General features: G+C 36.3%; 2 protein-coding genes across 2 annotated transcripts; both read left to right on the plus strand.

Annotated features, from left to right (window-relative positions):
* Positions 1-6104: 6104 nt before the first annotated feature.
* On the plus strand, positions 6105-16154 carry LOC122732296 (probable E3 ubiquitin-protein ligase TRIML1). Its single transcript, XM_043972367.1, has 5 exons — positions 6105-6521; positions 6656-6751; positions 9369-9557; positions 13925-14155; positions 16149-16154. The coding sequence occupies exons 1-5, from the start codon at positions 6105-6107 to the stop codon at positions 16152-16154; spliced, it is 939 nt and encodes a 312-aa protein (XP_043828302.1).
* A 64-nt stretch (positions 16155-16218) lies between these two features.
* On the plus strand, positions 16219-17499 carry LOC122732297 (probable E3 ubiquitin-protein ligase TRIML1). The gene is made up of 2 exons (XM_043972369.1): positions 16219-16246; positions 16961-17499. The coding sequence occupies exons 1-2, from the start codon at positions 16219-16221 to the stop codon at positions 17497-17499; spliced, it is 567 nt and encodes a 188-aa protein (XP_043828304.1).
* The last annotated feature ends 6626 nt before the right edge of the window (positions 17500-24125 follow it).

A 24125-nucleotide genomic window follows, 5' to 3' on the forward strand; every position in this document is an offset into this window, starting at 1 on the left:
CTCCACCACTGTATCGTCTAGGCCAGGAAGGGAGAGATGGGGATGGGATACGTGAGGGAGGGGGACAGAGAGGGGAAGGGACAGGAGGGGAGGGGAGGGAGGAAAAGGGGGAAAGGAGAGGAGGAAAAGGGGGAAATGTATTCTTAATAATTTCAAATAGACAATTGAAATCACAGTCATTGCCTTCTCAGGGGATAGGGGGAAGTTAGAAGGAAAAGGAAATTTAAAAATATTTTTAAATGCTTTTTTAAAAAATAAATGTAATTGTAGACAAGATGGTGTAAAAAGGCAGGGACTCCCCTGAAGTCCTGGGTCACCTTCCAAATGAAGTAAAAGCATGAGGTACTAATATATGGCTGGAAGGTAACTAGGGTTGCATTCTGGCTATGATGAAGAATCAGAGGAAGACTTTTATTCCCTAGTAACTATTTTTCTTGTTTACTCTCCAAATCCCCATATTAACAAAAATTCTGATATTTTTAATGGAATTGAACCTATCTTTTATTTATTTTTGATAATTTTTTTTTTGGCTTGAGGCAATGAGGCTTAAGAAGTCACAAAAGCTAGTGTCAATTGTCTGAGGCAGGATTTTTACTCTGATCCTCCTGAATCCAGGGTGGGTGTTTTATGCACTGTGCCACCTAGCTGCCCCTTTATTTTTGGATGGTAGATATTTTTGCATCTTAATATATGTTCATTTCTTTTGTTAACTCCCAATTAAATTTTATTTTTTAATTTAATACTTTTCACCCAATTATATTTAATACTATTTTAACATTTTTTTCAATCTTAATATTATTTTATTTTTTCCACTTACATGTATAGTTTTCAACATTTGTTTTTTTAAGATTGTGAGTTCCAAATTTTTCTCTCTTCTTTCTTTCCCTCCCGCTTCCTTAAGATGGTAAACACTTTCATATAGATTATATATGTATAATCACATTAAACATATTTCCACATTAGACATATTGTGCCTGCTTTTTTGGGGGGGGGCACAACAAGAGTTAAGTGATTTGCCTAGGGTTACACAGCGAGTGTCAAGTGTCTGAGGCCAGATTTGAACTCTTTTTTTGCGTGGGGGGGGAGGGGAGGGCAATGAGGGGTAAGTGACTTGTCCAGGGTCACACAGCTAGGAAGTGTCAAGTATCTGAGACCGGATTTGAAATCAAGTCCTCCTGAATCCAGGGCTGCTGCACCACCTAGCTGTCCCAACACATTAGACATATTATGAAAGAAGAATGAGAACAAAAGGGGAAAACCTCAAGAAAGAAAAACAAAACAAAAGTAAGAAATAGTATGGTTCAATCTACATTCAGATTCCACAGTTCTTTTTTTTTTTTTTTTGGATGTGAAGAGCGTTTTCCATCATGAGTCCTTTGGAAATGTCTTGAATCATTGTTTTGATGAGAAGAGCCCTCAGGTTTTTCTGTAATCTGCCTGCTCATCATTTCTTGTAGCACAATAATATTCCATTACACTCATATACCACAATGTGTTCAACCATTCCCCAATTGATGGACATCTCCACAATTTCCAATTCTTGGTCACCATTAAAATAGCTATTATAAATATATCTTTATATCTATAAAACTATATCTATACATATATATGTATATAGATAGATAGATAGATATGCTTTTCCTTTTATTTTTTTACTCTTTGGGATGCAGATTTAATAGTGACATTACTTGAGAAAAAAGGCAATTATTTATTTATAGTTTTATAATCTTTGGGGTAGAAATTTCAATTGCTCCATAGAATGGATGAGTCAGTATGATACTATACCAATAGTGCAATAATGTCTCAATTTTCCCATATCCCTCCAACATTTGTAATTTTTTTCAATATTGCCCCATCTTGTAGCTGTGGGTTGGTAGCTCACAATTCTTTTAATTTTAATTTCTCTAATCAACAATGATTTAGAGAATATGTTCATATTGTTCTTGCAATCATGCTTTTTATCTCCACATCCAGAAAAAAAGAACTATGGAATCTGAATGCAGATTGAACTATACAATTTCTACAGTTTCTTTTTTTTGTTGTTGTTGTTGTTCTGAATATTCTTTTAGAACATTACTAATGCAGAAATATGTTTAATATGATTGTATATATATATATATATATGAACATACTATGTTATTTAAATTATTGGGTGACTAGCCTAGGTTTTCTAAAATATTGCTACTTTTCAATTAATGGCTATTACACCAATTTTTTGGCACTGAGCATTTGCTACTAATTAATATTACATATTATTAAAGTATTCACCATGTATCTCCCTGACTTCCCCTCTAGTCCCAGACATACAGGCTCAAAAAATTGCATACCCAGCTTATTGAGTCAAGAGGGTGAGGAAAGGGTGCTTGGATAGTAAAAGAGAGACCAGGGAAGAAGACAGCAAGCTCCCAGTGGTCCAGTCTAAGCTAATTGGTTAGCATCATTCATCTCCATTCATTGACATGACTTTGGGATGGTCTAGAGATCAAATTCCAACCATCTAGGAGTGCTTCTTCCCCTAGCTAATCAGAATAATCAATCTACATTCCTTTTGTTAAGGTGCCCAGGCAGGTTTCTGGTGTGAGGGGGAAAGAGCAGCAAAAACTAATGTCTGCATTACTCCTAGAAATCCATTATTAATAATTTTTTTCCCTCATAAACCTATGCCAGATTGCTTTATGTCTTGTGGAGAGGGGAGGTAAGGGAGGGAATGAGAAAAATTTGGAACTCAAAATCTTATAAAAAGAAATGTTGAAAACTGTCCTTACATGCAAGTACGAAAAAACTAAAATACTATTAAGATTGAAAAATAAAAAGAAAAGAAATGTTTAAAAGACAGATATAGGCAGCTTTTTAGAGCAAGAAGGCAAAGCTATCAATAGATTTATGAAAAAGTGCTCTGTCACTAATAATTAGAGAGTTGCACCTTAAACAATTTTGAAGTGCAATCTCACACATCCATCAGACAAGTTAATGACAAAAACGGAAAATGACAAATGCTGAAGAAGACATAGGGAAACAGGTACAGCAATGCACTGTTGGTGGAACTGTGAACTAATCAAACGATTCTTAAAAGCAATTTGGAACTTTGTCCAAAAATCTATTAAACTATGTATACCTTTTAACCAGCAATATTGCTAATAGGTTTAAACCCTAAAGAGATTGGCGAAAGAGAAAAATGACCTGAACAAGTTATGGCATGTGAAGATGATGGGATACTATTATGCTGTAAAAATAATGAAGGATATCATTTCAGAAAAACATGGGAGGATTTGTATGAATTTATAAAAATGAAATGAATAGAACCAGAAAACAATGTACACAGTAACAACAATATTTTAAAGGTAATCAACTTTGAAAGACTTATTAACTCTGATTAATAAAAGAGCCCAATACAATCCCAAAGCACTCGTGATGAAACACATCATCCACCTCCAAATGAGAAGGGATCAACTAAAGAGTGCAGACTGAAACTAATTTTTGCATTTTTAATGGTGTGGGGAGTAGGATATGGCTAATGCAAAAATCTGCTCTACAAGCCTATATGTGCATATTTTAAATGGGTTTGTTTTTCTTCCCTTCTCAGTGGGTGGGTGAGGGGATAAGGGAAGGAGAGAATTTGGAATTTTAAAAATAGTCTCTGTGCTTAAAAAAGAAAGGAAACAAAGAAAAATAAAGATACATACACACTTCCTTTCTCTTAATAAACTTTAAATTACAAAATTGTACATTTAAAATTGTATAAAACACTTTCTTTGCATAACTATTTTTTAACAAATATGTTGTTGGTTGTGAGATAAAAAAAAAGCAAAAAAACAAAACAAAACAAGAATTGCATTGTACATTCTAAATTTGTAACTCCTGGTTGGCATGTTCCAACATATCTAGGAGGGGTCCCTGCTTTCTAGTAGCCACAACACTAGTTGCTCCCTTCTGCCCTGGAACTTTGGCTTGGGGTCCTTGGGTGAGCCTTGCTACTTTAAACATTTGTTTACATCCTAGTACTTTAACCATGTAAGAAAATAATAGAATTTGGCAGATATTCAAAGGCCCCACCTGGAGATTAATCTAAACTGATTGTATTAAGTAAGAGAGATTAACTTTACTGATTAGCCTACTTAAAGTTAATTAGATTGTAGCCACACCTGACCAGCCCTTAACAAGGTATTGTTCTCAGAAAGTAAGGACTTGGAACTCAACTGAAGATGACCTTCAAGTCCAGTGAACCAATGGATTTGGATGACACTAACCAATTAGATTGAAGCAGTTCATAAGGCCCGCCTCTGCTCTGGACCTATAAAAAGCTTCCACATTCAGTTTGCTGAGGCAGTTTGTGGTTGAAGGAGGCTTTTGCTGGAGGACTTGAGGAAGAACCAAACCAGGCTGGAACTCTAGGCTAGATAGGCCTTTTCTTAACTTTCTGAACTCCACATGTTCTCTTTTAACTAATACCTGGTATGCTTTAATAGGTGTTTAATGCCCAAAGACTGGTGCTAAAGCTTCTGATTTAAAGCTACCACACTTTAGATTTTAAACATCTCAGTTGGTGAATACAAAGGGATTGATGAACCCCTCAACCTTCTGAACTTCACGTTGGGTAAGAAATTTTATGTTTGTGCGTTTCTCCTATTTTCATTGATTTTATGTCCCTGTCCCTTTAAATTTTCAATTAGATTTCTTCTACTTGCTAAGTATCTTATTACCTGCTTTTCTCTAACTTTCCTGTTTTCCTTTTCCCCATTGCATACACAATTTTTAATGGCCAACTACTAAAGGGGAGTACCACCTTTAGTTTTCTGTCAATCAATTTCTTTTATCTCTTTTCATTCCCTTTACATTGTTAGTCATAAGTATCTGTAATGTTATTGCTTAATTAAGGAAACAATGTTTCTTAATGAAGCACAGGGGTGAATGTGACAAAATAATGGGATTTGATAGATACTAAAAGGCCCCACCTGGACATTAATCCAAACTGATTGAATTAAGTGAGAGTTATTAGCTTTGCTGATGAGCCTACTTAAAGTTAATTAGATTGTAACCCACCTGGAAGGCTCTGAACTTGAGACCACTTTCAAGTCCAATGAACCAATGGATTTGGATGACACTAACCAATCAGCTTGAAGCAGTGTGTAAGGACTGCCTCTGCTCCAGACCTATAAAAATCTTCTACATTCAGTTGAAGCAGGCTTGTGGTGTAGGATTTGAGGAAGAAGCAGACCAGACTGGAACTCTAGGCTAGATAGGGCTTTTCTTAACTTTCTGAACTCCATGTGTTCTCTTTTTACTAATACCTGGTATACTTTAATAAGTGCTAGAAGTCCTCCAACATTCAAGATTTTTGCATGAGAAAGCTCAGGTTGAGCTCTAGGGCTAGCGGGTTCCATGGTCCCTCCGGCCACATTGCATGAATACATGACAACAGCTTTTGAACTTCTTCAAGAGGACTAGAGAGGAGGAGGCAGCACAGACTCTGGGCCTGCTCAGTGATGCTTTATGCTTGATGGAGGGACACAAAGTTGTCTCCTAAATCAGGACTCAATGGCTGTCACATGATGACTTCTTGATTAAATGGCACAAGCCTGACAGTCAAACTTTGGGAGGTTGGGGGAGGTGGGTCAGGAGGGTCAGGAGGGTCAGGAGGGTCAGGAGGGTCAGCAGGGTCAGCAGTGTAGGTAGGAAGGAGTTAAACCTGGAAAAACTATCAACCCAGAAAGAAAACATAAATTGTAAAAATATCACAGAAATGAGGCATATGCACAAGGTAGAATCATACTTCAGCCTACGATCTCTAAATCCCAGAACTCTCATTTCACTAGTTATATTGGCAGGGTGGCATAAGACTTGATTTCTCTTACTTGCCCTGGGTCACGCAGCTAGTAAGTGTTAAGTGTCTGAGGCCAGATTTGAACTCAGGTCCTCCTGAATCCAGGGCTGGTGCTCTATCCACTATCCCACCTAGCTGCCCCGATATGGCTGACTTTTCATCGAGGACCTCCACTGCTTTTCAGTTCCTGCAAATCAGTCTGTCACAAAGTTCTGAAATGTGTTATATACTTAATGCATGGCTTAACATTTTCACTGACATATTTCTCCCCAGTCCTAGGAACATGGAAATCAATAACTTGTTTGAAAGCCTCAAAGTGGATCTCACCTGTCATATATGTTTGGGCTATTTCACTGAACCAGTGATTGTCCCATGTGGTCATAGCTTCTGCAATGAGTGTATTCTCAACTACTGGAAGGAAACACACACACAAGTAACCTGCCCAATTTGCAAGTCAGTCCTTGTATTTGAAGACTTTTTCTACAACACTAGGCTGAAGAATCTGGCTATTATTGGCAAGATCTTAAGACCTTACTTGTTGCAAAGCATCAGGCCCCTGACCACCTGCACTAAACATGGGAAAGAAGAGATCTGGTTCTGTGAGGAGGATCACAGACTCTTCTGTGGGCCTTGCTTTTTAAGCATGGAGCACAAGGAGCACAAAGTCCTTCCCTTGGAAAAGGCTGCTGGTCAGTGCATGGTAAGGATGATGTGTTCATTTTCAGTCTTAGAAGAGATAAAGGGTCTCCCCATTCAAATTTGCCCATGATCAATTAAGGATGCTTTTTGTATAAGTGTATTATTGTTCTAAGACTTTCAAAAAAATTCTTACAGGAGAAGCTCCAGGCAAAATGGAATATTTTGAAGGATAAGAAGCAGAAATTAAGAATGGAATTGGAAAGAGAAAAAAGGAGAGAGGTCCAGTGTAAGGTAAGTATCTGGCTTTTCTTCTTTTACAAAGAGATAAATATAGAAGGTGCCCTGTCTCCTGAAAGCCCTTTTCACCTGGAATGGTAAGTGATATAAAAGCCAGTAGAAGCAAATTTTGAAAAAGTAACACCTTCACATTAAGGATGAAATATCATCACACTGTGATTGGTGAGTATTTTCATCCCCAAGTAGCAGCAGATATATTTTAAAAAGATAGAATCTGAGGGCAGCTAGGTGGTGCAGTGGATAAAGCACCAGCCCTGGATTCAGGAGGATCTGAGTTCAAATCCAGCCTCAGACACTTGAAACTTACCAGCTGTGTGACCCTGGGAAAGTCACTTAACCCCAATTGCCTCACACACACAAAAAAATAATAATAATCTACAAACCTATGCATAATAATACTTATTTTAAATACATGGCTTAAGACAGTTTTGAAAAGAATCAGTCACTAGTATACATTTGAGGGATCAATTATTCCTTTCCAAAAAATACTCTCTCTGGCCTTTCAATCATCAACTATATTTTTCATAAATAAAAGTATGTTATTATTTTCCAGTTACATGTAAGGATAGTATTTGATTTGTTTTCATAGGATTTTTAGTTCCAAATTTTTCTCTCTCCCTCCCTTTCCTCCCCCCTCCACAAGACAGCAACCAATCTGATATAGGTTATATATGTATAATCCACAAGCGCTCTTTTTATCAGTTCTTTCTATGGGAGTGGATAGTATGCTTCATCATTAGTTCCTGGGGATTGTCTTGGATCATTGTATTGCTGAGAGTAGTTTAGTCATTCACAATTGTATCATAAGCTCTTTGAAATTGTTTTGGATCATTGCACTGCTGAGAAGAGCCAAGTCTATCACCATTGTTCATCACACAATGTTGCTGTCACTGTGTACAATGTTCTCCTAGTTCTGCTCATCTCACTCATCATCAGTTCATGTGAGTCTTTCCAGGTTTCTCTGAGCTCCTCCTGCTCATCATTTCTTACATCACAATAGCATTCCTTTATATTCATATACTACAACTTGTTTAGCCATTCCCCAATTGATGGGCATTCCCTCAATTTCCAATTCTTTGCCACCACAAAGAGAGCTGCTATAAATGTTTTTGTACATGTGGGTAATTTTCCCTTCCCTTGGATCTCTTTGGAATACAGACCCCACAGTGGAACCACTGGGTCAAAGGGTATGAACAGTCCCATAGCTATTTGGGCATAGTTCCAAATTGTTCTCCAGAATGGTTGGATCAGTTCACAGCTCCACCAATAATGCAATAAATAGTGTTCCAATTTTTCCACAGCTTCTCCAACATTTATTATTTCCCTTTTTGTCATATTAGCCAATCTGATAAGTATGAGGTGTTTTAATTTGCATTTCTCTAATAAATAGTTATTTAGAACATTTTTTTATGTGACAATAGATAGCTTTGATTTCTTCATGAGAAAACTTCCTGTTTATATCCTTTGACCATTTCTCAATTGGGGAATGACTTGATTTCTTATAAATTTGATTTAGTTCCCTATATATTTTAGAAATGAGGCCTTTATCAGAAATACTGGCTGTAAAAATTGTTTCCCAGCTTTCTGTCCCCCTTCGAATTTTGGCTGTATTGCTTCTCTTTGTGCAAAAACTTTTTAATTTAATGTAATCAAAGTCATCCATCATGCATTTGATAATATTCTCTATCTCTTGTATGTACATAAATTGTTGTCTTCTCCATAGATCTGAGAGGCAAACTATTCTTTCCTCTCCTAATTTATCTATGGAATCACCCTTTATGTCTAAATTTTGTACCCATTTTGACCTTATTTTGGTATATGGTGTAACATGTTGGTCTATGCCTAATTTGTCATACTATGTTCCAGTTTTCCTAGCAGTTTTTGTAAAATACTGAGTTCCTATTCCAGAAGCTGGGGTCTTTGGATTTATCAAACAGTTGATTTCTATAGTAATTTGTTACTGTGTCTCCTGTGCCTAACCTATTCCATTGATTCACCACATTATTTCTTAGCCAGTTTCAAATAGTATAGCTTCAAATTTGGTATGGCTAGTTCACCTTCCTGTGCATTAATTTCATTAGTTTTTACTTTTTCTTCTTCCAGATGAATTTTGTTATTTTTTTCTAACTTAGTATGGCACTGAATAAGTAAATTAATTTAGGTAGAATTGTCTTTTTTATTATATTAGCTCAGCCTTTCCATGAGCAATTGATATTTTTCCAATTATATAGATCTGATTTTATTTGTGTGAAAAGTGTTTTGTAATTGTGTTCATAGAGTTCCTGGATTTGTCTTGGCTGGTAGACTCCCAAGTCTTTTATACTGTCTACCATTACTTTAAATGGAATTTCTCTTTTTCTCTCTTGCTGCTGAGCTTTGTTGGTCATGTATAGAAATGCTTCATCAACTATTTGTTAGGAAAAGAGTGCACATCACTGTCTCTGCAAGTGAAAAAAAATGAGTAAGGCAGATCGTAGGGCTCTGTTTTCTTGGTCCATGAATCTCCTCAGAAACAGAAGGTGGCATAATAGCTTCACAAATGTTTGATGCTGACCTCGACCCTCACAGTCATTGACTTTTGTTTCCTTTTATCCCAATTCTTTGGTGATAGGAGCATGGCCCCACTCTAAAAGAGCTAATTAGACATGAATATGAGAAAATGCACTGGTTCTTATTGGAGGAAGAATGGCTAGAATTCCAAAAACAGTATAAAGTAGCAAGAGGAAGTTTGCCAGTTAATGAGAACAAGGACAGCCAGTCCCAAGGTATCCTCAGTCTGCAGCCTGTGGAAATGCTCAAGGTGAGTGATTGATGTTTAGAAATGCTGATGATTTATGTGGCTTTATTTTATATCCTGAAACTTTGCTAAAGTTGTTAATTGTTTCAATTAGTGTTTTAGTTCACTCTCTAGGATTCTCTAAGTATACCATCATATTCTCTGGAGTCATAGTTTTGTTTCCTCCTTGCCTGTTCTAATTCCTTTAATTCCTTTTTCTTCTCTTACTGCTAAAGCTAACATTTTAGCAAAATATTTAACAATAGGTCACCCCTGATCTTACTGGTAATTCCTCTAATTTATCCCTATGTTAATAGTTTTCCTAATGTTGAACCAGCCCTGAATTCCTGGTATAAATCCCACCTGGTCCTAGTTTATTCTCCTGGTGATCACTTGCTGTAATCTCCTTGCTAATATCTTATTTCAGGCTTTTGCATCAATATTTATTAGGGAAATTAGTCTGTACTTTTCTTTCTCTGTTTTGGCTCTGCCTGGTTTTGTTATCAACACTGTATTTGTGGCATAAAAGGAATTTGGTAGAACTCCTTCACCAATTTTTTCAAATAATTTGTATAGTATTGGAATTAATTGTTCTTTAAATATTTGGTAGAGTTCACTTGAAAACTCATCTGGCCCTGGAGTTTTTTTCTTAGGGAGTCCATTAATAGCTTCTTCAATTTCTTTTTCTAATATGGGCTTATTTAAGGATTTTATTTCCTCTTCAGTTAACCTGGGCAATTTGTAATTTTATAAATATTAATCCATTTCATTTTCATTGTCAAATTTATTGGCACACATTTGGGCAAGTTAGTTCCTAATTATTGCTTTAATTTCTACTTCATTGGTGGTGAAATCACCCCTTTCATTTTTTGATACTGTTAATTTGTTTTTTTCTTTCTTTTTTAAAATTAAATTAACCAAAAGTTTATCTATTTTATAATTTTTTTCATAAAACCACCTCTTAGTTTTATTAATTCTATAGTTTTTTTGCTTTCAATTTTATTAATTTCTTCTTTGATTTTTCAGGATTTATAATTTAGTATTTAATTGGAGATTTTTAATTTGTTATTTTTCTAGTTTCTTTTATTTGCATACACAACTCATTGATCTCTTCTTTCTCTTTTTCATTCATGTAAGCATTTAGAGATATAAAATTTCCCCTAAGCATTGCTTTGGCTGCATGCCATAGATTTTAGTATGTTGTCTCATTATTGTAATTCTCTTAAATGAAGTTATTGATACTTTTGATGATTTGTTGTTTTACCCCCTCATTCTTTAGAATGAGATTATTTAGTTTCCAATTAATTTTCAGTCTACCTTTCCATGGCTCTTTATTACATATAAGTTTTATTGCATCATGATTTGAGATGTATGCATTTACTATTTCTGCCTTTCTACATTTGACTATGAGGTTTTTGTGCCCTAATGGTCAAATTTTTAATATGTGCCATCTACTGCTGAGAAAAAGGTATATTCCTTTCTATTCCCATTTAATTTTCTCCAAACATCTATCATATCTAACTTTTCTAACATTCCATTCACCTCTTTGACTTCTTTCTTATTTTGTGGCTAGATTTATCTAATTCTGAGAAGGGAAGATTCAGGTCTGCCACTGGTATAGTTTTGCTGTCTATTTCCTCTTGTAACTCATTTAACTTCTCTAAGAATTTAGATGCTATACCACTTGGTACATACATGTTTAGTATTGATATTACTTCATTATCTCATACCTTTTAGCAAGATGTAGTTTCCTTCCTTATCTCTTTTAATTACATCTATTTTTGTCTTTACTTTGTCTGAGATAAGGATAGCTACCCCTGCTTTTTTTTTTTTTACTACAGCTGAAGCATAATGTATTCTGCTCCAAACTTTTACCTTTATTCTGTTTGTATATGTCTGCTTCAAATGTATTTCTTATAAACAGCATATTGTAGGATTCTGGTTTTTAATCCACTCTGCTATTCACTTCCATTTTATGGCAGAGTTCATCCCATTCACATTCAGTTATTATTACTGTCTATTTCCCTACATCCTCTTTACCCCCATTATGTTTTTTTTTCCTTTCTTTTACCCTATTCCTTCTCACCAGCTTTTTGCTTCTGACCCCTGTGTCCCCCAATCTGCCCTCTCTTTTATCAGTCTCCTCCCTTTTCTTTACCCTTTTCTCCCATGCTTCTGCCCTCCCTTCTATCTTTACCCCTAACCCTTTTACTTCCCTAAAGAATAAACTACATTTCTTTATCCAAATGAGTGTATATGTTATTCCCTCTTTGAACCAAATCTGATAAGAGTAAGGTTGAAACAATGTCCACCTCTCCCTTCTTTCCTTCTATTGCAATGTGTTTTTTTGTACTTCTTAATATGATGTAATTAACCACATTCTACCTCCCCTTTCCTCTTCTCCCCATATACTCCATTTTTACCCCTTAATTTACATATATACCCTCTATGTATACTCCTATCTGTCCCAATAGAGATACAGTTCTAAAGAGTTATAAGATTATCTTCCCATGTAGGGATATAAATGGTTTATCCTTATTGAATAATTTTTTTCCCTGTTTACCTTTTTAAACTTCTCTTGAGTCTTGTATGTTAAGATAAAATTTTCTATTTAGTTCTGGTCTTTTCATCAGGAAACCTTAAAAGTCCCCTATTTCATTGAATGTCCATCTTTCCCCTGAAAGACAATGCTCAGTTTTGCTGAGTAGTTAATTTTTAAATGCAATCCAAGCTCCTTTGCCTTCTGGAATATCATATTCCAAGCCTTGAGATCCTTTAATGTTGAAGCTGTCAGTTCCTGTGCAATCCTGATTGTGGTTCCATGATATTTAAATTGCTTCTTTCTGGCTGGTTGGAGTATTTTCTCCTTCACCTAATAATTCTGGAATTTGGCTACAATATTCCTTGAAGTATTGGGGTCTCTTTTGGGAGGTATTCAGTGGATTCTTTCAATGATGATTTTATCCTCTGATTCTTTAATATCAGGGCAGTTATCCTTGATAATTTCCTAGAATATGGTGTCTAGACTCTTTTTTTTTTTGATCATGGCTTTCAGGTAGTCCAATAATTCTCAAATTATATCTCCTGGATCTATTTTCCAGGTCAGTTGTCTTTCCAGTGAGGTGTTTTACATTTTCTTCTATTTTTCATTCTTTTGATTCTGTTTGACTGATTCCTGGTGTCTCATGGAGTCATCAGCTTCCATCTGTCCAGTTCAAATTTTTAAGGCATTGTTTTCTTCAGTAAGCATTTGCACCTGTCCTTTCCCATTTGGCCAAATGATTTTTTTTTGAGGAATTGCTTTCTTCAGTCAATATTTATGCTTCCTTTTCCAAGCTCTTGATTCTTTTTTCATAATTTTCTTGTGTTGCTTTCATTTCTCTCAATTGGTTTTTTAAATTCTTTTTGAGCTCTTCCAAGAAGGATTTTTGGTTTTGAGATTGATTCTTCTTCCAACTTGAAGCTTCAGATGTAGGCAATTTGAGAGTATTGTCCTCATCTGAGTTTGTGTTTACCTCTTTCCTGTCCACACAGAAGTTCTCAATGGCCACACAGAAGCTCTCAATAGTAAGAGCCCTCTTCTGTTTCTTACTCATGATGCAGCATATTCTTTTAAAGTTGAGGTCTGCTCCTAGGGCACCAGGGTCACTAGTTCAAGCTTCTTGTGCTGGGGGATAAGGGATGTGTCACTGGCTTTCTACTCTGAGGCCTCTATGGCTTGTAGATTTCTCAGTGCCCTGGGCTTGCTCCAGGCACTGGGATTGCCAAGCCCAGTCACACCTGTCTGTGGGTGGTCCTCCAGCTGGCAGCCTGCCCTCTCAGTGTGTGCTGGTGTATCTCACAACAGGCCTGCTTTGCTAACAACTTGCTGAGCCAGGATCAAGGTGCCTCAGTTGCTCTGCTGTGGCAAAGGTCCTCCTGCTGACTTGCCCAGAGCCTCTCTGTGCTGTGTTGCACTGTCTGAGCTGTGCTGCGCTCCCCTTTTTCCCAAGTGAGACTGATCTTTCCTGAAGTCTTCTAAATTATATCAAGTTGGAAGATTGTGTCTTTCTTTTTGTAGGTTCTGTAGTTTCAGGCTTCATTTAATGTTCTTTTTGAGGGAACCATAGGAGGGGTCAGGTAACTTGCTGGCTTCTCTCTGCCATCTTGGCTCTGCCCAAGAAAAGAGTCTTAAAGAGATAAGGTACCTTAATGAGCTTCTAGGAGGAAATATGAGGAAGGCAGATATAAAAGCTCTGTCTGCTATCAGAGACCATGGATCTTCTCAGTTAGGCAATAAGAATTAGTAGAGGCAATAAGAATTAGTAGCTAGCACACAAGACTGATGTGGGACCTGATATTTATTGACTCTTCATTACTTTCCTTTATCCTAATAATGTCTTTGATTATAGTTGGACGGTGAGACTATGATAGAATTGGTTAAATCTCAATATGAGAAAAAGCACCAGTTGTTGTCAGAGGAACAACACCTACACCTACAAAGACTGGACCAGCAGGTAGAAGAAAACTTGGCAAAGTTTGTGGAGAGCAAGGCAAAAATGACCCAACAGATCCATAATCTACAAAAGGTGATGTCAGAAATAGATAAAACTTTTGATAAGCTTCCCACTGATCTGCTTCAGGTGAGTGCTTGAAAAAAAATTGAGATGTGTTAAAACAAGAGAATTAAAGTTGGAAGGAGGGGGAAATGTTTATTATATTCAAGTACTTGACTGTCCAGGCCCATGTGGATTAGACTTTATTTTTCCTAGAAAAGAACTATGGCAAATTAATTAAATAATAACAACTAAAATTATTCAAAATTGTTTGCTGCATTAAGAAACCAAAATGTCTCAATTATTGTCTTAATGTTGAGTCACAACAACTCTTTGTGGTTGGCAAGAGAAGATTTATTTATTTATTTATTTTTATCCCTATTCCAGAGAAGGAGGGATCTTAGCTTCTGAACACTTGAGAGGTTGGCTTGGTGACACATAGATCTTTGGGTGAGAAACAGTATTTTGAGCTCATGATTTGATGACTTCAAGTCCCCTATTCTATATACCCAGGGAGGATCTTTCTCTGTAGAAATTTTGTCCAAAATGAACTGGCTTCTCTTGGGAGGTGGTGATTTCCTTACCAGAGGATGACTTTAAATAGAAGCGGAGGGACTATTTTTCTGGAATTCTGTAGACACCATTCCCCTGTTCTAATTAGTCAGGATCTTTCAGGCAGCTAGGTAGCACAGTGGATAGAGCACTGGCAATGAAGTTGGGAGGACTTGAGTTCAAATCTCACCTCACTTAGTAGGTGTGTGTCCCTGGCCATGTCACTTGAATCCATTTGTCTTACAACATTTGGGGCCATCTCCAGTACTTCTGATAAATATCTTGCCATTGGACCCAGTTAGTTCAGTAGGAGAGAGTGAGGGTAATAACTTTGCACAGTACTCCCTCATTGTAAGTCATTACATCACTATGGTGTTATGGTTCTCTTAAAGAGTGAAGTACAAAGAACAACAGCAACAAAACCCCATTCATTCATGCATCATGCATAGTCCTAAATAAGATTTGAGATTCCTGGTCATTCTAATATTCTACTTCATGCCCAATGAGCAATCAATACAACTTCACACCTCCTTAATGTTTGATGAATAAGGACCAGTAATTTCCTTGAAACTTTGGGTTTGGGGATGAGAGTGGTTGAGGAAGTAGAGTCTTCTTAACATTAAGACCCTGGGCAGGGGGAGGGGGAGGGCAGCTAGATGCTGCAGTGGATTCAGGAGGACCTGAGTTTGAATTCAGCCTCAGACAGTTGATACTTACTAGCAGTGTCACTATGGGCAAGTCACTTAACCCCCATTGCCTGGCAAAAATAAAATTAAATTAAAAAAGAATACCACGGTACATTATTTTATCCTTCTGAGTTCTATTCAAATTCCATCTGTGGAAGTTAAGGCAATGTCTCTTTAATCTCAGAATTCACATTACCCACTCATATCCACTTTGACAAATGATGTGTCCCATTTCTCAGACTCTCAACCCTTTTCCAATTTCTTACCTGTTGTTCCCTTACATATTGAAAACAAAAGATGAACTATGTCATTTGAATTTTCTGTTCAAATAGAGGGAGAGCAGAGATGGTATGATTGGTACTTCTTTCATAATGGAGTGATTTCCTCATTTTGCAAGGGGGACAGATTACATCAGGGCAATGGAAATGTGGCTGGAGATGGTTTTTCACAATTTTACAATTCCTTTTTTATAAAGTAATTGGACTTTAAATAATTGGAAAATAGTTGCCAGGGAGGAAAATAAATTGTTGGGAAGTGTGCATGTACTCACCAAAACAAATCAATATTATGGGAATTGACTAAGGAGTAGAAGATTAAATCTCTCTCATTTTTTCCCCTCTAGGATGCTAAAGGCACATTGGAAAGGTAGGTATTCATTCTATATAAAACTGAGTCAGATATGAACAATCTATGAAGGAGTCTGGATGGATGAAGGGGCTAACTGGGATCCATAGTACTGGAGTCCCCTGAGTTTTTTTTTTTAAATTACATATATGTCCTTGAGATCAGTACATGACCGTTTCAACTTAATGTGTTTCTGTTTGTGTGTGTGTTTTTTGTAGGGATGAGGAGCTATTTCTTCAAGGTTCAGTGATTGCTTCACCCACATGGACCATGTTCCCCATTCCTGGCATGAAAGATATGCTTCTGAAGTTCCACAGTAAGTTATCCATAGTGACTTCAATTGATCCATCAGAATCCCAGGAGTTCTCACATTGTTTTCAAAGTGCCCTCTATTTGCTCTTTATTTTTCTGGAGCTCTGTAAGTCTAAAGTTGCCATTAATAATTCCTTGATGATGGCATTCTCTGGAAAAATAACAGAGTGAATCCCTCTGTTGTGCAGTCTTTTAAAAAATGGGTTAAAAAAACTTCATCCAATGCTGGAATGTTTAGCTTCTTTTAAAAATATGTTATATATCTTTATATAATTTTGATTATATATTGAAAAATAGTTATGCCAATAATAGGTCTTCTTTCAGATATAGTCCACCAACATGACTGTTTCACTTTATCTTTCACTGCCTGCCATACTTCTTGGCCAGAGTTGGTGCATAATCAAAGGTTGCTAAATATTCAATGAATGCCTTAAAACATAAGTTCTACCATAAAGCAAACACTGGGAGGTTCCAAACATCACTGAGTTCAATGCTATCATCCTCATTTTAATGGAAATTGATGTACTAGAACCCTCAACCAAATGACTATCAGAAATAGGACAATCACCCACATACTTATGATATATTTCCAATAGGTGGGGATTGTGACTAGAATCGCACAGTGTGACCCTCTCCCAGGATTAGGGAATCCTCTTAGTTCTTAAACTACAGGCTCTGGAACACAAGGTAAATGATATCTTTTTTTTCCCTCGTACAGGGGATATCTCTCTGGATCCTGAAACTGCCAATCCTCATCTCATACTGTCTGATGACTTGAAGAGTATTAAATATGATCCTATCCCACAGGATGTGCCTGACAACCCCAAAAGATTTGATGTTGTTGTCCGTGTCTTGGCTGCCCAGAGCTTCACCTCAGGGAAACACTACTGGGAAGTAGAGCTGGGAAATAAAACAGAGTGGGAGGTGGGGATCTGTAAAGAATCAATCAGAAGGAAGGGCAATGTCCGCAACTTACCTGGGGACAAGCAAACCCTTGTAGGCTTGACATTTGGAAATACCTTTCACCTGTGGTGTTCAAATCATGATGTTCCTGTGAGCCAACCTATTCATAAGGTGGGCATTTTCCTTGATTATGAAAGAGGCCATATAGCATTTTACAATGCTGCAGATGGAACTTTCATCTACAGTCCCCAAAATGATGATTTTCAAGGGTCTCTTTGCCCTTGTTTCTCTCCTTGCTTTCAAAAGCTGAAAAACACCACTGGATCTCTAAGTATCTGCCCCAGGAAGAACTAGCAAAATGCTGTGAAAGATGAGAATTGCCAAAATGATCCTTTTAAAGTCCAAGCCACTAAAAACAACCCTAAAATGACTTTCCTCTCATTAGAACCCATGTTGATTGTATCATAATGTTGTGTATCATTAATAAAAACAAATTATATCTTATTTATTGAGGGTACCAAACTTATGTGCCTCATTTTGTATTAATACATGTATTCAACACCTCACTGATAACTGACAGATAGAATTGGTGATGCTCACACTAGTCAAACTACACATGTCAAATGGTTTTTCTATACCCCAAGCAATGGGATGTCCCTTACATATATATACTCGATCTTTCCAAGATGTAAATGCATAATTATACATCTATCTTCAAACATATGTATGCATACACATTTTAATATATCCACAATACATATGAGTACAGGTGTATTTGCACATACATACATATATATATATATATATATATATACACACACATATATATGCATATGTACATGCATATATACACATACATACAGAGAGCGAGAGATTTGTACCTAGGTGTTTGGAAATCTGGACCTTTTCCAAGGAATATTTAAAAATGTAAAATAACAGATATGCAAATTCACTTCTTGCAACACAATGAAGATAATTAACCCCTCCTCCTTTCTACTAACTTAGTCCCTAGGGATAGAAAGAGAGTTCAATTCATAGGTTAGCTTAGTTCCCAGAGAGCATAGTCCAAACTGGCAGTCTAAAACCTCCCTACAACTTAGACCCAGACCCCAATCTATCTCAGGACTTAGTTTTCAGTTCTCCCAAGTTGTTATGAGCTAAGGAGAGGAGGTGTGTTTACTACTCTCCTGGCCTTTGTTCTTCTCTGTGAGGAACCAATAGCACTCTTTTCTGCTCTAGACCTAAGAACAAGGTCCCAGCTCCACAGAGGACACATGTTCTGGTGTGCCAGTACTCCTCCTCACCCTGGAACTGGGAGCCAGAAATGAGTATGGGGAAAGGAACAGAGACCTGCTTCAGTGCAAGGAAAGAGACTCCAGTGCTCTTTCTTTTTAATCATTGAAGTATTTTGTTATTTTCCGGATACATGTAGAGATAATTTTCAACATTATTATAAGATTTCTAGTCGCAAATTTTTCTCCTTCCTCCCTTTCCTCCTCCCTCCCCAAGACAGAAAACAATCTGATATGTTATATATGTGTAATCACAATAGACATATTTCTGCACTAGTCACTTTCACATATTGTGAAAGAAGCATCAGAACAAAAGAGAAAACATCAAAAAAGGAAAAAAAATTATAAAGAGTATGGTTCAATCTGTATCCATATTACAGCTCTTTTTTCTGGATGTGGAGAGCATTTTCTACCATGAGTCCCTTGGAATTATCTTGGATCATTGTATTACTGAGAATAGTTAAGTCTATCACAGTTGATCAATACACAATGTTGCTGAAACTGTATACAATGTTGTGCTGATTTTGCTCATTTCAGTCAGTATCAATTCATGTAAGTTTTTCCAGGTTTTTCTGATATCCTCCTGCTTATCATGTCTTACAACACAATAATAATCCATTGCAATTGTTATACCAAAACTTTTTTAGTCATTCTTCAATTGATAGGCATCCCCTCAATTTCCAATTCTTTGCTACCATAAAAAAGAGTAACTATAAATTTTGCTGTACATGTGGGTCCTTTTGTATTTTTAATAATTTCTTTGGGATATAGACCTAATAGTGATATTGCTGAGTAAAAGGGTATGCAGTTTTATAGCCCTTTGGGCATATGTCCAAATTGCTCTCCAGAATGGTTGAATCAGTTCACAACTCCACTAACAATGCTATGTGTTCCATTTTTTCCATAGCTTCTCCAACATTTATTACTTTGCTTTTTTTTCCCTTTTATTTGCCAATCTGATAGGTATGAGATGGTACCTCAGAGCTGTTTTAATTTGCATTTATCTAATCAATAGTGAATTTGATGTTTTATTTTTCTTATGGCAATAGATAGTTTTGATTTCTTCTTCTGAAAACTGCCTTTTCATATCCTTTGACCATTACTCAATTGGGGAATAACTTGCATTTTTTTCTTTCTTTTTTTTTTTCTTTTCTTTTTTTTTTTTTTGCAGGGCAATGAGGGTTAAATGACTTGCCTAGGATCACACAGATAGTGAGTGCCAAGTGTCTGAAGCTATATTTGAACTCAGGTCCTCCTGAATCCAGGGCCAGTGCTTTATACTGTGCCACCTAGCTGTCCCCAGACTTGCATTCTTTTGCTTTTCTTTTTCTCTTTTTGCAGGGCAATGAGGGTCAAGTATCTAAGGCCAGATTTGAACTAAGGTCCTCCTGAATCCAGGGCCAGATCTTTGTCCACAGTGCCAGTTAACTGCCCCTGACTTACATTCTTATAAATTTATTTTAGATCCCCATACATTTTAGAAATGAAGCCTTTATCAGAAACATTGGCTGTAAATTTTTTTTTTCCCAAGCTTTCTGCTTCCCTTCTCATTTCGGTTGCATTGCTTCTATTTTTACAAACATTTTTTTAATTTAATGTAATCAAAATCATCCATTTTGTTTTTCATAATATACTCTATCTCTTGTTTAGTCATAAATTCTTCTCTCTATTGATCTGAGAGGTAATCTATTCCTTTCTCTCCTAATGTACCTATGATAACACCATTCATATCTAAAACATGTACCCTTTTTTACCTTATTTTGGTATACGGTATAAGATATTGGTCTATGCCTAGTTTCTGCCACACTATGTTACATTTTTCTCAATAGTTTTTGTCAAATGATTAATTCTATCCCAGAAGGTAGAATCTTTGGGATTATCAAACAGTAGATTATTATAGTCATTTGCTACTGTGTCTCCTGTGCCTAACCTATTCTATTTGTTTTTTTGTTTGTTTTGTTTTGTTTTTGTATTTTTTTTGGTGGGACAATGAGGGTTAAATGACTTGCCCAGGGTCACACAGCTAGTAAGTATCAAGTGTCTGAGGCCGGATTTGAACTCAGGTCCCCTGGAATCCAGGCCCAGTGCTTTATCTAGTGTACCACCTAGCTGCCCCCTAATATATTCTATTGATTAACCACTATATTTCTTTGCCAGTACCAAATAGTTTCAATGACTACTGCTTTGTGGTATAGCTTCAGATTTGGTACAGCTAGCCCACCTTCCTATACATATTTTTTGTCATTAGTACCCTTGATATTCTTGACCTTTTGTTCTCCCAGGTGAACTTTGTTATTAATTTTTCTAGTTCTAGACAATAATTTTTAGGTAGTCTAATTGGTATGGCACTGAATAAGTAAGTTAAATAGAATTGTCATTTTTATTATATTAACTCAGCCTATCCATGGTCAATTAATTTTTTCCCAAATATTTAAATCAGATTTTATTTGTGTAAACAGTGTTTTGTAATTGTGTTCATGATGTTTCTGGGTTTCTCTTGGATGGTAGACTCCCAAGTATTAAAATGTGGGGAGCACCCAAGAAATACACAAACTTAAGCTTATTGATTGACCCACAATGAGCCTTGGCATGTAATGAAAAGTAAGTAAGCTGTAAGGGAAGAAAGGAGCAAAGGCTGGATGAGAGATATAGTTGTCTGCATGTTTTTAGCAAAAAAGACAAGTTTTTTAAATCTTTGAAATTAGGGAGTCAAGAAGATTTAGGAAACAGAGGTTGGGCCCTGAAGTAGGGCTCAGTAGTGTAAGGGCCAAATTTAGTAATGGAAGAGTTAATTGGGTGGCTTGCCTTAATATTGGGGTAAGAAAAGAAACAGCCTCTTTCAAAAACACAAAACACAGGTTTATTAATGGTAACAAGTTTAAAACACAAGTGATATTAATAGAACTAGAAATAATATATAAATTTCTGGGGTAAAAAAAGACCCCAGACACCCGAACCTGCCTCCAGCCCAGCTAGCTCCAATGCTTATTAAAAAAACCACAAAAACTCACCAATACCTGAAATCTATACCTATTAGCTGTAGTCTCTTCTGTTTTGGTCCAAAGGTCAAAAACCCCAGAAGTTCCTCAAACTATCTCCCTTCCTTCCTTCCCCATTTCCCTCAGAACCCTCTCTAACCACCTCTTTAACTGTATCCAACTGAATATAACTGACTCCCCCACAGAAAGGGGAGGGGTGGTTCTTAGCCATGCTGAGTCTTCAATTTGCTTAGCACACCCACATGGTCTGTCCCCATTATAATTTGGCCAGACCCACATGGGTGTACTTAGTTTCAATAAATGTTCCTTGTGGTCAGAGTTCCTCTTGTTTTTTCAATTATCTCCCAAAGTACACACCCAAGCTTACTTTTTTTTTTTTTAGTCTGACCATAATAAAGAAAAGATATGGTTATGAAAACCCCAAATTACAATTAATTCCTTACATTTGTCAGTGGGGTTTAGAAAGTAGCATAGGATCATATTGCAATGACGATGGATTGTAAAAGACTTAGCTAACTTTAATCAAGACAGTGATGCAAGACTGGCAAAGAACACATGTTGAAAAAGGCTATCTACCACCAAAGACAGAAATTTTGAACTCTGAGTGCAGATTAAAACAGCTTTATTAACTATATATTTCTTCTTTCTGTGTGTGTTTTCTTTTATAATGTGATGAATATGGAAATATATTCAGCATAACTTCACATGTATAGTTGATGTCATATTGCATGCCTTCTCAAGGAAGAATTAGAGGGAGGGAGCAAATTTACAACTTGTAATTGAAAAAATATATATTACTTTTAAATTATATAATTGAAAAGTTTTAACAAATATATAAAAATAAAAAAAATCTACTATGCAAAAAATAAATAAAAGCTAAGCCCAATATAAAAAGAATGATCAGTATGCTTCTTAATATGAGAATTTGGGAAGTAAACAATAGGGAAAAAATTTCGAGAGAATAATATTATATCTTTCTCTTATGCTTCATCATGCCTAGAACAAGACCTTGGGTTGGAGGGAGGTTTTATAATTGCCACTGGGGCTCTTGTCTGAGGGAACTGAGCTGAGCTAGGATCCTAAGCCCATTGGTCTCCGTAGGACTTAAAGTAGTAGGAAAAAGGAGGAAGCTAATGCCCCCCATGTGTTGCAAGAAATAAGTTTGTGCATCTGTTATTATATTTTTCCAATAAAGTTTCATACACAGATCTATACATAGGTACACATGTACAAATATCTCATCTATATATATGTATATATATACTTATAGTTATATACATGTATTATATATAGATAGATATTGGTTTGATTATACACATTATTTTGTACCTTTTGTTCTCATTCTTCTCTCACAACAATGACTAATGGGGAAATATGTTTAACATGATTGTAATGTATAACCTATATCAGATTGATTACTGGTTTCAAGAAGAGGGATGGAAGAGAGGTAGGGAGAAAAATGTGGAACTCAAACTTTTACAAAAATAAATGTTGAGGGGCAGCTAGCCAGCACAGTGGATAGAACACTGGACCTGAATTCAGGAGGACCTGAGTTCAAATCTGACCTCAGACAATTGACACTTACTAGCTGTGTGACACTGGGCAAGTCACTTAACTCTCATTGCCCCCCCTGCTACCCCAAAAAATAAATGTTGAAGATTATCCTTACATGTAATCAGAAAAAAATAAAAGTATTTAAAAAAATAAAAAAAACAAAACAAAAAAAAGGTACAGGACAGCTCCTAAGTTTAAAAAAAAAAAAACAAGTTATTTTTCAGTCTTGAAACTCCCTTACATTTGGCCCTTTCTACTCCATGTCTCTCCTCTCCGTTTTTTTGCTCATAAATGACTTCCTCTGTTTTACTGCTACCATGACTGATTTTTTTGTTGTTGTTGAGAAGTACTATATCTATAGCCTTGAGCTTTTTGAAGGAAAAGCATCATGTAAATTAAAAAAATAAAGACATTTATTAAGTAAATAATAAACACATCAAATTTTGTATTGCTATCTTGGAAAAATCAAGTAATTGTAAAGTGACGTCCAATACCTTTGGCAATATGAAAACCATTTTGTATATGTAGCTTGGCTAGTCTGAGCATCACCAATTCTCTCTTTGAGTTATCAGTGAGGTAATGAGTACTAAGTGTTGATGTAAAGAGAAGCAGAGAAATTTTGATACCCGAAATAAGGTTAGAATATTGTTTTTGATAATGATACAGAACTTTATTGATATACTGAACATCTTCTAATGAATGGAACATCATCTTATAGGTTGTATTCAGTAGTGTGAATTTGGAAATCCTTTTTTTTTTTTTTTTGTGAGGCAATTGGGGTTAAGTGACTTGCCCAGGGTCACACAGCTAGTAAGTGTCAAGTGTCTGGGGCTGGATTTAAACTCAGGTCCTCCTGACTCTAGGGCTGGTACTCTATCCACTGGGCCACCTAGCTGCCCTGGAAATCCCATTTTGGTAATTCTTATCTTTCACAGTCACTGCTAGTGACTCCTGTGGCAGATAAGTAGTGATGCAGAGTTGCTTTTCCCCTTTGGAAAGCTAGGAAAGAAGCAAGGAAGAAATGTAAGGGGTTAAAATTCTAGCTAATGAGTGGTCACCAATAAATTATAAGCTTTAGCAAGAGTTAGACTTTTAAGCATTTATTAAGGAGAATAAGAATTTGGCGATGAGAAAG

The sequence above is a fragment of the Dromiciops gliroides genome, chromosome 6, assembly GCF_019393635.1.
Source record: "Dromiciops gliroides isolate mDroGli1 chromosome 6, mDroGli1.pri, whole genome shotgun sequence".
NCBI lineage: Eukaryota > Metazoa > Chordata > Mammalia > Microbiotheria > Microbiotheriidae > Dromiciops > Dromiciops gliroides.

Coding starts and splice junctions, on each gene's coding strand:
- LOC122732297 (XM_043972369.1), top strand. CDS start 16,219: ATGAAAGATATGCTTCTGAAGTTCCACA. Junction 16,247..16,960: donor TATGCTTCTGAAGTTCCACA/GTAAGTTATCCA, acceptor TCCCTCGTACAG/GGGATATCTCTCTGGATCCT.
- LOC122732296 (XM_043972367.1), top strand. CDS start 6,105: ATGGAAATCAATAACTTGTTTGAAAGCCTCAAAGTGGATCTCACCTGT. Junction 6,752..9,368: donor GGAGAGAGGTCCAGTGTAAG/GTAAGTATCTGG, acceptor CTTTGGTGATAG/GAGCATGGCCCCACTCTAAA. Junction 9,558..13,924: donor AGCCTGTGGAAATGCTCAAG/GTGAGTGATTGA, acceptor CTTTGATTATAG/TTGGACGGTGAGACTATGAT.